Source organism: Archocentrus centrarchus, chromosome 15 (genome assembly GCF_007364275.1).
Source record: "Archocentrus centrarchus isolate MPI-CPG fArcCen1 chromosome 15, fArcCen1, whole genome shotgun sequence".
NCBI classification, from domain to species: domain Eukaryota; kingdom Metazoa; phylum Chordata; class Actinopteri; order Cichliformes; family Cichlidae; genus Archocentrus; species Archocentrus centrarchus.
The window spans coordinates 9921223-9934994 of record NC_044360.1 but is presented as its reverse complement, the minus strand read 5'-3'; the positions used below and the strand labels follow the sequence as shown (position 1 = coordinate 9934994).

Here is a 13772-nt window from a genome sequence, read left to right as displayed (position 1 = left end):
TCCATGGCTTTGGGTGGTTGACCCTGGGTATTTATTCTCGTAGAACAGCTGAATCCACCTCTGATGCTCATGTCCCTACTCTGTTTTCTACACTGTAATTAATCCAGTCCTTTTTGACCACTTAAAATATATTTATAGAACTGCTATGTTGTATTTCTGCTGCCCTCTTGGTCAGCTCTCTCTTGAAAATATATATTTTTGATATCAATGACTTTTCACCTGGATAAATAAAGGCTATATAAAAGTCAATATGCCGAACAGCGAGTGCAGTTTCTACATTGTGACAGGAATGTTGTTTCTGAATCAAAATAGCTCGATATCATTCACAAGAGATATGTTTGATAGACGTTTAAATATTAGCAATAATTTTTTGGCAGTTCCATCCATTCGCTTCCGCTTATCCTGTTCAGGGTCGCGGGGGGGGGGCTGGAGCCTATCCCAGCTGTCATAGGGCGAGAGGCAGGGTACACCCTGAACAGGTCGCCAGCCTGTCACAGGGCTAACACAGAAAGACGAACAACCTTTCACACTCTCATTCACACCTATGGGCAATTTAGAGTAGCCAATTAACCTAACCCCAGTAAGTGCATGTCTTTGGAATGTGGGAGGAAACCGGAGTACCCGGAGGAAACCCACGCAAGCACGGGGAGAACATGCAAACTCCACACAGAGAGAGGGAGAGGCCTGGGCCAAGGTGGAATCGAACCCAGTCCTTCCAGATGGTATTCTAACTGTGAGGCAGCAGTGCTAACCACTGCGCCACCGTGCTGCAGTTGAGGTTTTGAAATTTTCTTCATAATAAGCAAGTTTCATTAAGATGACATAAAGATAAAGGAAGTAAATAATTCTGTTCCCGGGCATGGTATGCTATATGTTTGGACACTGTTTGAGGGTTGTGATAACTGGGAAGCTCCAAAAACAGTTTGACCAAAATATAGCTCACATGGTCACAATGGCCTCACACACACACACACACACACACACACAATCACACATGATTACGATGCTGAAATATTGTCATAATATGTGTGATCATTTACTTTCAAACACCTAGGCAGAGGAGAGAAAGGTACCTCAAAGTATCAGTCTTAACCTGGTTTTATTCTCTACAGTCCAGTAGAGCCAAATTATGGGAAAATGAAAGTGTGAGCAAGAGTTGGGGTAAATAATTAGCGAGGCAAAGGGATAGAGGATCACAGAAACAGAGAGATACTCATTATCTCTCATTATCACAGTGGGAACGGGGAATAAACATTGTAGAGATTAATAAGTATTAAGATAAGTATCTTCCCATAGATATACAATAACATAGTCTAAGTGATTACATGAACTGAATCAGATTTAAAACCTTGTGTGATTTATGGTTTCACTTGCCGAGAGCATAGCTGATTCACCACAAGTGTAATTTCCAGTGACTGTGAAAGTGAGAGTGAATGGCAGAGCCCAGAGTCACAGGAGATGAGAAAGAGATTGAGAAAGATGGCGGGAGAAAGCATTAAAAACCTACTAGAGAACTTGAGTTATTCCCATCTCATGTAAAGGTAGGAAGAGACAAAAAGATTAAAATTGCAAAATGAAAAATGTTTAAAGGTCTCCACCTTCTTTTCATTTAAGATTAATCTTGCCAAAACATAAATTACTACTTTTTAGACACTACTTGCTGGTTCCTTTTGTTTCTCCGAAGGGCCTTAAAAGTATTTAATCCTCACACTCAGGCAGGACAGAGAGTCCATTAACCTTTTCTTGTTTAAGGTTATCACAAAACCAACCTGATATGGACCACAGTATTTAATGGTCACTTCACGCTGGATGTAAAACAGTCTGCATACTTTTGCACGAGATGAAAGACTGGGCTCACACTCCCCTGGACTGCAGGTGACTCGGAAGGAGTGATGGAGGTAAGGCGTCTCTGAGCTTCAGTGCTGTTGATGGTTCAGGGGGCGTATTGATTTTGGCTGAGGGATGTTTGGCTGACTAATCTTTGGACGCCTCTGTACTGGAAAGGTCATGAAAGCTTATGGTGCATTCATTACAGAGATGTGCTTTAGGGAAATGTGCATTCACATACCGTGAACATCGGAGGCAGACCATAAATGTGCAGCATGTCATTTTAAATTTAGATAATCGTAGCGATGTCACGAGACGCCTAAAATAACCTTCAAAACAACAATAAAATTGTCTATATTCGGAGTATGTCAAAAAAAAATTTTTTTTTGACTTTTATAGCTTTGTGACTAAAGCTTCATCTATTATTCAACAAGCCTAGCTGAAAAATTTCTCTTGCATAATGAACGCAGTTTGTGTTAATACCCCAAACAGCAATAACATGAGTTGTTTGTGCAGATGTAGCTATTATAGTTGAAAGAAAGAAAGCTCTGTGGACACTGGCTTTCAGACTCGAGGGCAGTCATCTTTTTTGCAGTGTGATTTAAGCAATAATTCAAAGTGTGATGTGAGTTTCTCTAATAGACACATAAACGCTATCATTTCAGAAGCTTCTTCTGGAGCACTTAGATACACAGGAAGTAGTATGTTGACTTCATGTGTTCCTCAAATGGGAGTACATGCTCTTCTGATAATCAGAGTATGAAATACTATATGAGCTTCTAAAGGCATCAATTTTACTTTAGCGCTTTCTGTGATAACTTGTCAGCAGCTCACCCTTTATGATTTATGCTTCGTGTGTTCCCTTTAGTTTGTAAATTGTTGTATTTTTATGTAACCAGCTTGAATGTGGCAATAAACTCACTTGTTTCTTAGAAAAAAGGTACTTGAAACATTGATAGTTTTATCACAGAGTGTATAAAACTCATCCCCCGCTGCCTCTTGTGTCAAAAGCACTGAGTTATGGTTTCATAACCTGAGCCCTGCTTCAGGAGTGTTATGGCTTAAGCAGCGCGGTGCTGACTCTATGCCGTGTGTGCTCTGCTGCTTCTGCACTACACCATATTGGATGTTATCAATGATCACTGTGCGTAAATTGGTTGTTTCCGTTGTGCTGCACGGCACTATTCAAAAGGAAATGATGCACTTAACAAGCAAAGCTTTTCGGTTAATACTCTGCGCTTTATTGTCTTATTTTTCAATCTGGTTACAACTGGGGATAACTTTTGATCCATTTTAATAAACCTAAAGTGTTTCATCAGCCGAACTCCTTTGTAGTGTCCCAGCTAATGTGATGCTTTTCCCCACGGCTAAAACCTAAAAGCCTTTCAGCTAGGTGTAGTGGTCTTGTGGGCTGAGTTGGCCCCTGTTCATTTGAGTTCCCTCATTAACCTCAGTGCTCAGTATTCAGCAGGCGTCTCCACTGATGGCCACTAGCCGAGAGAAATGCGAGTGGAAAACATCGGGAGAAAACAGAGCTGCAGGAGGACTGGGATTATTTGAGATGCAAGCTCTGTCACAGATACACATGACTCAGCAATGTTTAGATGTATTAAGGCGCCACCAAAAATTATTGGCCACTTGAAAAATAACACAAGATTAATTCAAATGTGGATTCTTTGCCTAATTTAGCAGATAAGTGAAGGAGGCTTCAGAGTCTTCGATGTGTAGTAAGGGAGAGTTTTCTAAACCTTTTAGATAACAGAAGAAAAGGTCAGACTTTATTGAGTGTGAGGCTGCGTGATTTAATATACACTGATTTTTTTTTTTCAGGCTGCATGTCAACATTTGTGTGAACAGCTCAGCTCCCTGCTGTAGCAACCTAAAGTGTGAGGCATAAAGTAGTTCATGTAACCACCCTTTAACCAAAGATTAATATGACATGAGCCTGTTATTGTTCTATACAGGAATAAAGAAAACTAAGTATTCGACAAACACAAATTTTATAGTATTCTTGCAATGCCAAAACTGTACAGCACTGAGACATGGCAAGCAGATGAACTGCTGTAAATTATTTTTTCAAAAAACTAGATCTTAATCTTTAATCACATCCATAATCAAAGTTAAATTAAAGTTTGTTTGATGGATTAAGTGTTTCTAAATGGAAAATGATATAGTGATTGTTTGTGCCCTTTGCAGCTTTTTTATAGAATTATCTGACAAATATTATGGCCTGCTGTGTGGTTCAGACCATCCAAGACATTTGGGCTTTAGTATGCACAGAAACATTGCTATTGAAGGTTATTAATAATCTTCTTAGGGCTTCTAACAGTGGAATAGTTTCCATGCTTGCCCTGCTAGACCTCCATGCAGCATTCAGCACCACTGGTCATAACATTTGTGACCCAATCTGGCAAAAGGAATTGCAAGTCGCATGGGATAATTCTTAGCCAAGTAACATATGAATGAGCACAGTGTATTGAGGGCCATTTCTGGGTTCATGGGATGTTCTTAGCTACAAGGAGAGATCCTTACTGTCATTACTTTGCAGTGATGTTATTAGTAAAATCGTGGTATCTGTTTGATAGATCTGTTAGATTCCAGTTTGTGTATGTAAATGGGGAGTATTCTTCACATGCCAAAGTTGTTCATGGAGTTCCACAGGGCTCTTTGCTGTGACCAGTACTTTTCACATTGAACATACACACCAGCTGAGGCACATGATTGCCTCTCCCCAAGCCTAGTTCTGCCAGAGGTTTCTTCCTGTGGTCGCTCTTTCACTCATGGTCTCTGCCTTACAATATACAATAAAGCACCTTGAAGCAGCTGTTGCAGTTATATAAATATATAAATACAACTGAACTTAATTGAATTGAATAGTTTTAGTGAGTGAAATTCTAATGTTTTATTCTGTGACCGAGCACTATTTAGCAGATAGGTGTCTGTGTGTTGCACCCACACAGTTCATAATCGTAGCTTGCCAATTAAGCCAATCATATCCTGCTAGAAACTTCTGGCTCCAAATAGCCAACATGGCAGTGGCCAAAGGGTTCAAAATGTGCAGTCGAAAACACAATGGGTGACTTCATGGTAGCAGCAACCAGTCTGTGGCTCTGACTGACTACTTGTTTTAAATGGAAACTGAAGGAAACTGAAGAAAACAGTTTCCATATATATATATATATATATATATATATATATATATATATATATATATATAGTTCTCTTTATTTTTTTATTTCTATTTAACTGGCATTCCCATTTTTATAATAAGCAGAGAATGCATGTATTGTCAGTCTCTGGCAGACTGCGGGCATTTTAACCACAGTAACGGAAGTCAGGGCATGCAATTAAAATGAGCTGTTTTCATTTCAGTGAAGTAAAGTGCTCTGGCTATCTACCACTAATCACTTCAATGTTTAGATGGTGTGTGAGGCAAAATGTGTATTCCTTGTATTATGGGGACCTGCCTCCTCTTTTTTGGATACAAGAAAGCAAGTCTGTGCATTGTAGCTCATTAAATTTCAGGGTGAAGACTTCATGTAGAGGTTTAGGGTTGGAGTAGGAATAAGGGAAATTAAATTAATAGAAAGTAAAATGTAAAGTATCCTCTGACTGGAAATGGGACAGACTGTGTGTGTGTGTGTGTGTGTGTGTGTGTGTGTGTGTGTGTGTGTGTGTGTGTGTGTGTGTGTGTGTGTATACCTTATGTATGAGTTTTCCCAGATGCCAATTAAAGTTTTTAAGCTCTGTTGCTTCTCTGGAACAATGAGACAAGCAAAGGTAAGAAAAGAAAGGTACTGCAGCCTCACTGCACCACTCTGCTGTGATGCACCAAGGGGTGTGTGTGTGTGTGTGTGTGTGTGTGTGTGTCTGTCTATGTCCATGTGTGTGAGTGTAGTCAGAGGTACATGTGTCATGAGTTGAGGGAAAGAGAAACAACTGGGGGAAAAAAACAGCATTGAATTTGGTTTGATGGGAAGAAACTGTTAAAAGAAGAAAACACTGCTATAGCCTAGTATGAAGGAATTGCCAAAACAAGTGGAAAGAGAAAGAGTTGAAGGGATAAAAAGAGGATCAAGATAAAGAAAAAGAGTGAAAAAGATTTATGGGATATATATGGGTGTGTCCATTCACTCTGTTGTCAGGTTCTACTGATAATAGAGTATGTTTCAAGGAGGGGTCTTTCGTTCCTCTCTGACTATGAATCAGCTTTACCTCTGCTTGTGTCTGTCCCCTCTCTTTCTCCCTCTTTCTACATATTTCTCAACCCCTCCTCTTCCCCTCCCTTATCCTGTTCCTCACACTCATGCACTCACACTGGGGATGCCTGAATCGGTGGAAGTCCTGTTCAGTGTATTGTCGGAATCCCTGGTCTGCTGAGGGCTGAGCTTAACAGGTCGGTCCTTGACTAAACCCAGTCTGGCTTTACTTAGAAAATACTGAAGCTCTGGAAAGAGGATTTCTTACAGCCTGTGGACATTTGCCAATAGTGGTGAAGACAGGGATGCTCTCATTTTATGAGCAGAGAGGTATGATGAGAATGAAAGCTATTTATTGATGCTTTTGAGGAATGCAAAGCTTCAAATTGGGATTTTGTGTTTTTAAGTAACTGAAGACACTGCCAGAAGAGGACCCCCGTCAGAGCTGAATATTTGCAACAAATTACTTTGGGGAAAAATAGCAACACATTTTTATAATTGCAGATAAATAAGCGTGTTTATTTTTTTCAGAATGTGGAAAGGGAGTTAAAATTACAGTCAAGCAGAGTGCACACCATGCATCTGAAGATGGAAGCGTTGTCTTAACCTATTGGCTGAGGATCAAAAAGCTAATTGATTTTTTTTTTGCCAAGACTGGGAGACCACTGAACAAGTTGCCCAACCACCCAGCCATGGAGCCACGAGGGATCCGTGGGCCAATAGGTGGCCAGGATATAAAGGCTCAGGGGTTAGGTTTTGGCTATCCAGCCACCGGGATTCCAGCCAGCTCCATAATAACGGCCGTGCAGCAGCAGGACTACTCAGCCAGCGTCTGGCTTCGCAGGAGGGATAAACTGGAGCATGTAAGTTCTGAGGTGTTAGAAATAGTTGGAAGAAGAGTGAAATTCTCAGACACAATTAAAGAATCAGTAATGCTTATACCTAAGTCTTTGACAAATATTCTGTGGAGTTCAAAAACTGTTAAAAACACATTGCATATGAGGTATTTTTCTTGACTAAAACGCTCACTTGTGCATATCCACTGGGACATGTTCTTCAACCCCAACCCCGTGGTTAATTAGGCTTTTCAGAACATTTAACATCAAAGTGGATAAAATATGTTGGCACAAGAATGGCTTTATGTGTTTAACCATAACAAACTGATAACATCAGTCCGCTCCAATATGATCATATCTGAGAGGAAACTGGTTCTGGTGACTGCACACACCCAGGGTACAGGGTTAGAGTGTTAAAAAGAAGAAGCAGTCTGTATGCAGTATGCAGCTGCTGGAAACCAGCGGCTGATCTGGAATCACTGGGCAAAAAATATAGATATATATTTGTGGACCATTTGGTGACCATGATGCAGAGGTAAAATTTGGAATGTCATGCAGAGCTGAAACACTGAACAATTCATTCACTGATGGAAATCTAATTATTTTGACAAGTGCATCTCCACTGCAGGAGTTTGCTGCTTATGTCTGTTTCATAGAAATGCAAATTGAATTCATGTTGTTGTTGTTGGCAATAAAAAGACATTTGAATCAATTACTGTGAGCAGAGGGAAAATTGCTCACTTGTTTAAAAAAAGATTTTTTTAAAAAAGGGGGGCGGGGGGGGGGGGGGTGTATATGTAGACCTGCTGTATGCTTATAAAATATTTGTCAGGTTACATTCACACTGTGTTGAGCCACTTCAGCTGTAAACCTTTGCTTGTATAACACATCAGTTTAAGTCCCTAAATTTTGCATGCTGAGGGAGATTTCTTGTTTTAAGTGGAGGAACAAGCTGAATTCCACTTTATGCTCAGCAACACCTTTCTTTTATACCTTTGGTGTTGTTCAACAGTTACATTTGTTTTCTATTAGAAAGGAGTTATAATGTCCTCGAGAGACTTGCTGCTTGGAGGTAAACTGAATCAACATTCTGTGGAGGCCCTTCAGGTGTAGAGATTTAGCATCAGGGAAAGGAATGGAAGAGGTGTGTGTTGAATATTTGATGCTGGAGGGGAACAGTGTCACGTCCAGAGAACTGCCGCTAAGTCTGTCTGCATAACTAACTAGAATGATGAAGCAGCCTGTCCCCTTTCTGCAGACCCACACACATCTACAGGGGCACTGAATCACAGGCGTACATGCACAAGCATACTGTCAGACCACACACACAAGCACATACAGAGTCCAGCAAGTTTGCCATAAAGCCTGGAAACAGAAAAGGAATTTTGCACTTTAATACGCTACCAAGCAGACGCACGGTTTAACACACACTCTATGCATTATTCAAGACACATTATAGCGTGAAGGACAAAAGCAAACTTTACAGTGTATAGTGATTTTTTTTTTTCTGTAACTGCAAACATTAAGTCTGTGTCTTTTTCTGAAGCTACTTTCTAGTCACATCTAATGTCCAGGATGTGATGGCAGCATTTGACAGATACAATTTGTCATTCTACTCATGAAAAACTCATTATTGTTTTATAATGAGATTTTCTTTAACTGATGGAGCTTGACTATACATTTACCAGAGCAAGAGTTTTCCTGCTGACAGAAATGATAAATGTGGTGTAAGTTAGAGGAGAACGAGATAAGAAGTTGGATACTGAGTGCCTGAGGGACACAGAGTCCCGCTCACAGGGGTGTGAGTCAAGTCGCAACTTTGGCAAAATGAAAATGAGACTGATCGCAGCTTCTAACGTTTTGTCCTCATTTCAGTTCATTCATGAGCCTCAGCATGGCGAAGTTTACTTCTTTACTATATTTTAAAAGTATGAAAGCGGTGCAGTTACACCATCTGAAATGCCTGTGACTTTATTTGACCAATCTCACGCGACGTGGCACTCATTGAACTTGTAAGAATTTTACTGCTCAGCAGAGCATCAGTTTGCATCTAGAGTTATTAGTCAGTAGCGATGCATGTGTGCTTTCTCTTAATCTTCTCTCTTTCCTCTTATCTGGGCTGAGTCATTCATTTGAAACCAGATGCATTTGCTGTGGTTGCTTTTATAGGATTATGTGAGTGCATCTGAACATACAATACAGTATGTGGAATACATTACTGTAGAAGGGGGGTCTTGATACAGCACGTTAGCTTTTTCTCCTGACATAGTTTAATTTCTAACATTGCCAAACAAAATACAAAATCATGCAAATAAACAATTAATTCAGCAAACAATCTGAATGTTGATCAGCTGGAGAAGGTGCACGATCTTGGCTCTGTGCTGGCGTCTTCTGTTTTGTTAATCCTGTTTATTGTTTGCTCATTTTACTACATGCAATCCTACATGAGTAACAAGAGGTGAGAATCATAGGCTACATAGTTGAAAAAGGTAATATGTCTTCTCTCTTGTTGTAGTGTCCAGACTTAGGGCAGATTAGACACTACACCGGCTCACTACATGTTACATCAATGCTACTCGATGTAACTGGGCAATTCTGTGTTGACTTTCAAGCAATGCATTATCCTGCACCTTGTACAGATAGCTTATATTACACACATCCAGTAAAGGTGCATAGGATAAGCAGAAGAAAATAGATGGCTGGATGGATGGTTTAAGGTGCACACTGCGCCTAGGTAGGTCAACTGCCATTTAAAGTTTCTCTTAAGGCAGTTACTGGATCTAGTACTGGATCTGTATGCTCATAAGATGGTCCTAAAGAAGATGAATCAGCAGCTGACAGCCAGGGCAGGAGGCTAACTTTGAATCAAAGATAGCCAAACCTCCCAGAGGAATTTTAAGAATTGGCAGCTTAAAGTACAGCTGGCTCCACACACTGATTGCATTTTCAATTTCATAGTGGCAGTGCTGATGTATAGACCCATCTCTGTGAGATTATTGGTCAAACTACGTAGGGCCCAGGGGACATCTATCCTCACTACAAACTTATATAAGTTTATTATGTTTTTTCTTTAATTTTTTTTTCTATCTCCCTCAGCTGTTATTTATGTCTGCTGGGTGAGTGATGGTGATGGTTAGGGAAAAGACACATTAGTCATAGTATAAAATATAATTAGAGTTTATATCTTATGATTAACTTTATTATCTGGAAGGGATGAATGGGACTGTGACTTGGCTGAAGAATGAGGGGAGGGAGCAATGGAAGAAGGTCTGGTCTGATGAATCACACTTTCTTGTTGGGGAACACCTGGCACTAGTACGCACTATGGGGAGAAGGCAAGCCAGCGGAGGTAGTGTGACGCTTTGGGCAATGCTCTGCTGAGAAAACTTGGGTCCTGGCATTCATGTGGATGTTGTTTTGACACGTACCACTTACCTAATCCTTGTTGCAGACCATATGCACCCTTTCATGGAAACGGTATTCCCTGATGACCTTTTACAGCAGGATAATGCTCCCTGTCACAAAGCAAAAATGATTCAGGAATGGTTTTAGGAGCACAATGGTGAGTTTTAGACTCGGCCTCCAAATTACCCCAGATCTCAATCATATGTGCATTATGTGGGATGTGCTGGACAAACAAGTCAGAACCACGAAGGTCCCACCTCACAACTTACAGGACTTAAAGGATCTGTTGCTAACATCTTGGTGCCAGATACCACAGCACACCTTCAGGGGTCTAATGGAGTCCATGCCTCAATGGGTCAGGGCTGTTTTGGCAGCATTAGGGGGACCAACTTGTTCTTGGGAAGGTGGTCATGATCGGTGTAGCATACAAGGCTTAACATATTTATTAGACTACCACCCAATGTAGGATTTTTGCCACAGCTGATCTAAATGAACAGTTTTACTGGTTGAATGTTATGTTTAATTAATATCTGACTTCTCAGAGATGTCCAGTGTGCCAGCTCAAATTTGGGTCTAAAGACATGAAATTATGTTATTTTTCTAATAAATAGGTACAAAAAGTTCAGTCATTTCAGTTCAGTGAATTTAGCCAATTTTAATTTTAAGCAAGTTTTTGACAGATTTCTGAAATATTCTTGTTTTGATGACAGGAGGTCTAATATATTTGATAAGCAGTGAATGAAAGAAATCAGAGTAAAATCCAATATTTCCATTACCTTGCAGGGTGGCACAGTTTATAACTCTATTCAAATAATAAAATTTACTAAAATAGTAATAATCAAACCAGGGGAACTAACTTAAAACAATCAAATAAATTTGACAGAAACTTTAATCTTATGGTGCATAAAACTGAGCATAATGTTAGTTCAGGCAGGCCACAGAATCATGCTTGCCTGGCACTCCCTGTTGATCATCTGATCTCAGTTCAGCCTGCATAAGTTGACACTCTTTTCTGCATCCTATTAGAAAAGCCCTTACATTTATGCTGCTGCCACTGCAAGCTGCTTTGCAAACCGACTTCCACCCACATCTCCTCCATTTCATGCCATTTCTGACCTAATCAAAATGATGTAATTTCCTGCTCTGTGGATTGCTGCCTTTAGGCATTCCACATAGGAATAGAACAGGGCCATACTGCTAAATATAAATTACTGCAGATGGAAAATCAATCCTATTTTTCCTACAGTTGTACTAAGAGAAATATGATAATGTCTGTCTTGCTCTTTACGATTAGTGTATTTCGAAAGCCTTGACTCCTTTTGTCCCTTTGTTTCCTATCAGTCAAGTTAAGTGCTTAAAAGGGAGGCTTGAGAGTAAAAGTCAGGAAGACACTGGTGCAGTCTAATAGATACGTTTTTTTCTCATTATACTCTCTAGGACCGTATCATCCAACCCTAATGGAGGTGAATGGGATTCCACAGCTTTAAAAATTCTCCAGCACCTTTTTGACACAAAATGTGTCCTGTGGACAATCTACAGAGCAAGCTGTCAGCAGTTTATATATGACAGACATGAATACATTCACAAAAACACAGTAATGAGTCATTAGGACTCAGGAACACATCTGTTTCCTTTAGGCGATCCTAAAAGATTTCTTGTCATCATTTTTAATCCTTAACCTCCCTCAGATAACGGGTTGCTCTCCATCGAGAAACTGAAGCCTCATTAATGCTGCCATCTCATGCGGGCATTTCTTACAAGCTGAACAAAGATGTGCAGTTCATCCCCATTACTTGGTGATTACCTCAGGCATTTGTCTCCGTCTTCAAAGCAGTAAGACGTGGCTTCTTCAGTTAGACATGGACATTTCTGCATGCCTTTTGTTTTTAATTGGTGAGCTTTATCTGACAGCAGGAGAAGAGGCTCATCTTGAAGTTTGTGCTGAAACTGTTTCTTAGCTCTTAAATTCAGCCATAAAGCAGCCTCCTCGTACTGCTGCTGGAAGGCTTTGATCTTTCAATAAGATGTGCCAGTGCCCGAAAAAGACACCATCGATTCACTTTCATCTATCAAACAGACACATTAGGTGTTAAATGAAAATATTTTAAAAATGTGACTGGTTGATTAAAGGTGTTTCCTTATAGACAGAATGCTCCCTTCATGCAGTGGATGGAAGAAACACAGCAAAGGGAGGTCAGCAAAATGAAAGACAACACATTGAAATCGCTGTGAAGTACTGATAAAAGTTGAACAAGATTTATATTGGGGTTTTTTTTTTAAACTACCCAAGAATCCCCCAGAATGTCCTTATATCTGTTGGAGTTGTTGTTTTAAGTGCCATCAGACTTTATAATCAGTGAGCTTGTATGTATGTAGATGCCTTTGGCTAGAATTTTACTATCATCAATCACCTACACTCTTCACTGAGTTCAATACCGAGGACCAATTAAAACTGATGCTTGGGGTGCTTGGCACCTTTTTAACGGCTTGGCACAAGTTCATCCTGATTTCACTTCAGCGCCAACTTAACCTTGTGCGGAGGCTTCATGCTTAATTAAAGTTTACCTTGTGCCTGTTCACAGCAAAAAAAAAAAAAAAAAATGTGTGAGGCTGCAACTATAGGAGAAATATCTGATTGATTTTTCCCTCACTGTCTCTGAGCTGCAGTGGCATCAAACTAATACTCTGATACAGGTACCTTAGATATGTAAACATCTAAAAAAAAAAAAAAAAAAAAAAAAAGTGTGTTTGACCAGTCAATGTGTCAGCTTTTACTACCTAATAAAAGCATCTAATAAAATATTTTTAGTTGCGGCTGGGAAACTGTATTTAAACAAGTATTACTCTTTTATTATCTGTGGTAATTACCCCAAATGAAACTATAATTTACCACTTATTTACTAGCTATTAAACAGAGGATTATATAATAAAAGGGTTACCCTGTAATTGCCCTTTCTCTCTCTCTGTTGTAAGAGGTTGACTGAACACAAATCTGTTTTGGTACACACATGCATGCACATTTATGCACTCGCACACCTCTTAAAACACATCCACTCTTAATACACTATTCTATTTTTTATAATCCTGCCTGTTTTATTTACTTTCTCAATAAATTACCATGCAGTGGACATTATAATGTTAATTCACAGAGCCATCCATCAACCAGTGAGATTAACCCACTTTTCCATTGGGGGGCTGTGAGGCTGTAAGTCCACACAGTCATTAGTTGTGCTGCGACTGCTTTGACAGTGTGTAAATGATAGGAACAGTAGGGGGAGCTATCGCCTAATATGAAAACAAACTCATTGGGTAAATTGAGGTAGATTTTTAATTTAGAGGATTGTAGCTACAATGTTTTGGCCCACTGCACAAATCAGATTGTCAGTTTGCAGGTGTGTGATGTATATACAGTACCACAGTAATGAACACCATCTGTTTCAACACTAATTAATTGAATGTCTCTCCAGGATCTGACAATCTGAAGCATGCTGGCTGACAGTTCACT

The 13772-nt window shown here is 39.8% G+C and overlaps 1 protein-coding gene across 1 annotated transcript in view; it reads left to right on the top strand.

Moving 5' to 3' along the window:
* The first annotated feature begins 6714 nt into the window (after positions 1 to 6714).
* The window catches only part of LOC115793308 (inactive phospholipase D5), a 66212-nt gene continuing 59154 nt past the window's right edge, over positions 6715 to 13772 (top strand). The window contains exon 1 of the mRNA XM_030748229.1: positions 6715 to 6889. Within this exon, the coding sequence (XP_030604089.1) occupies positions 6719 to 6889 (171 nt within the window). The 5' untranslated portion in view covers positions 6715 to 6718. The remainder of the gene's footprint in view (positions 6890 to 13772) is intronic.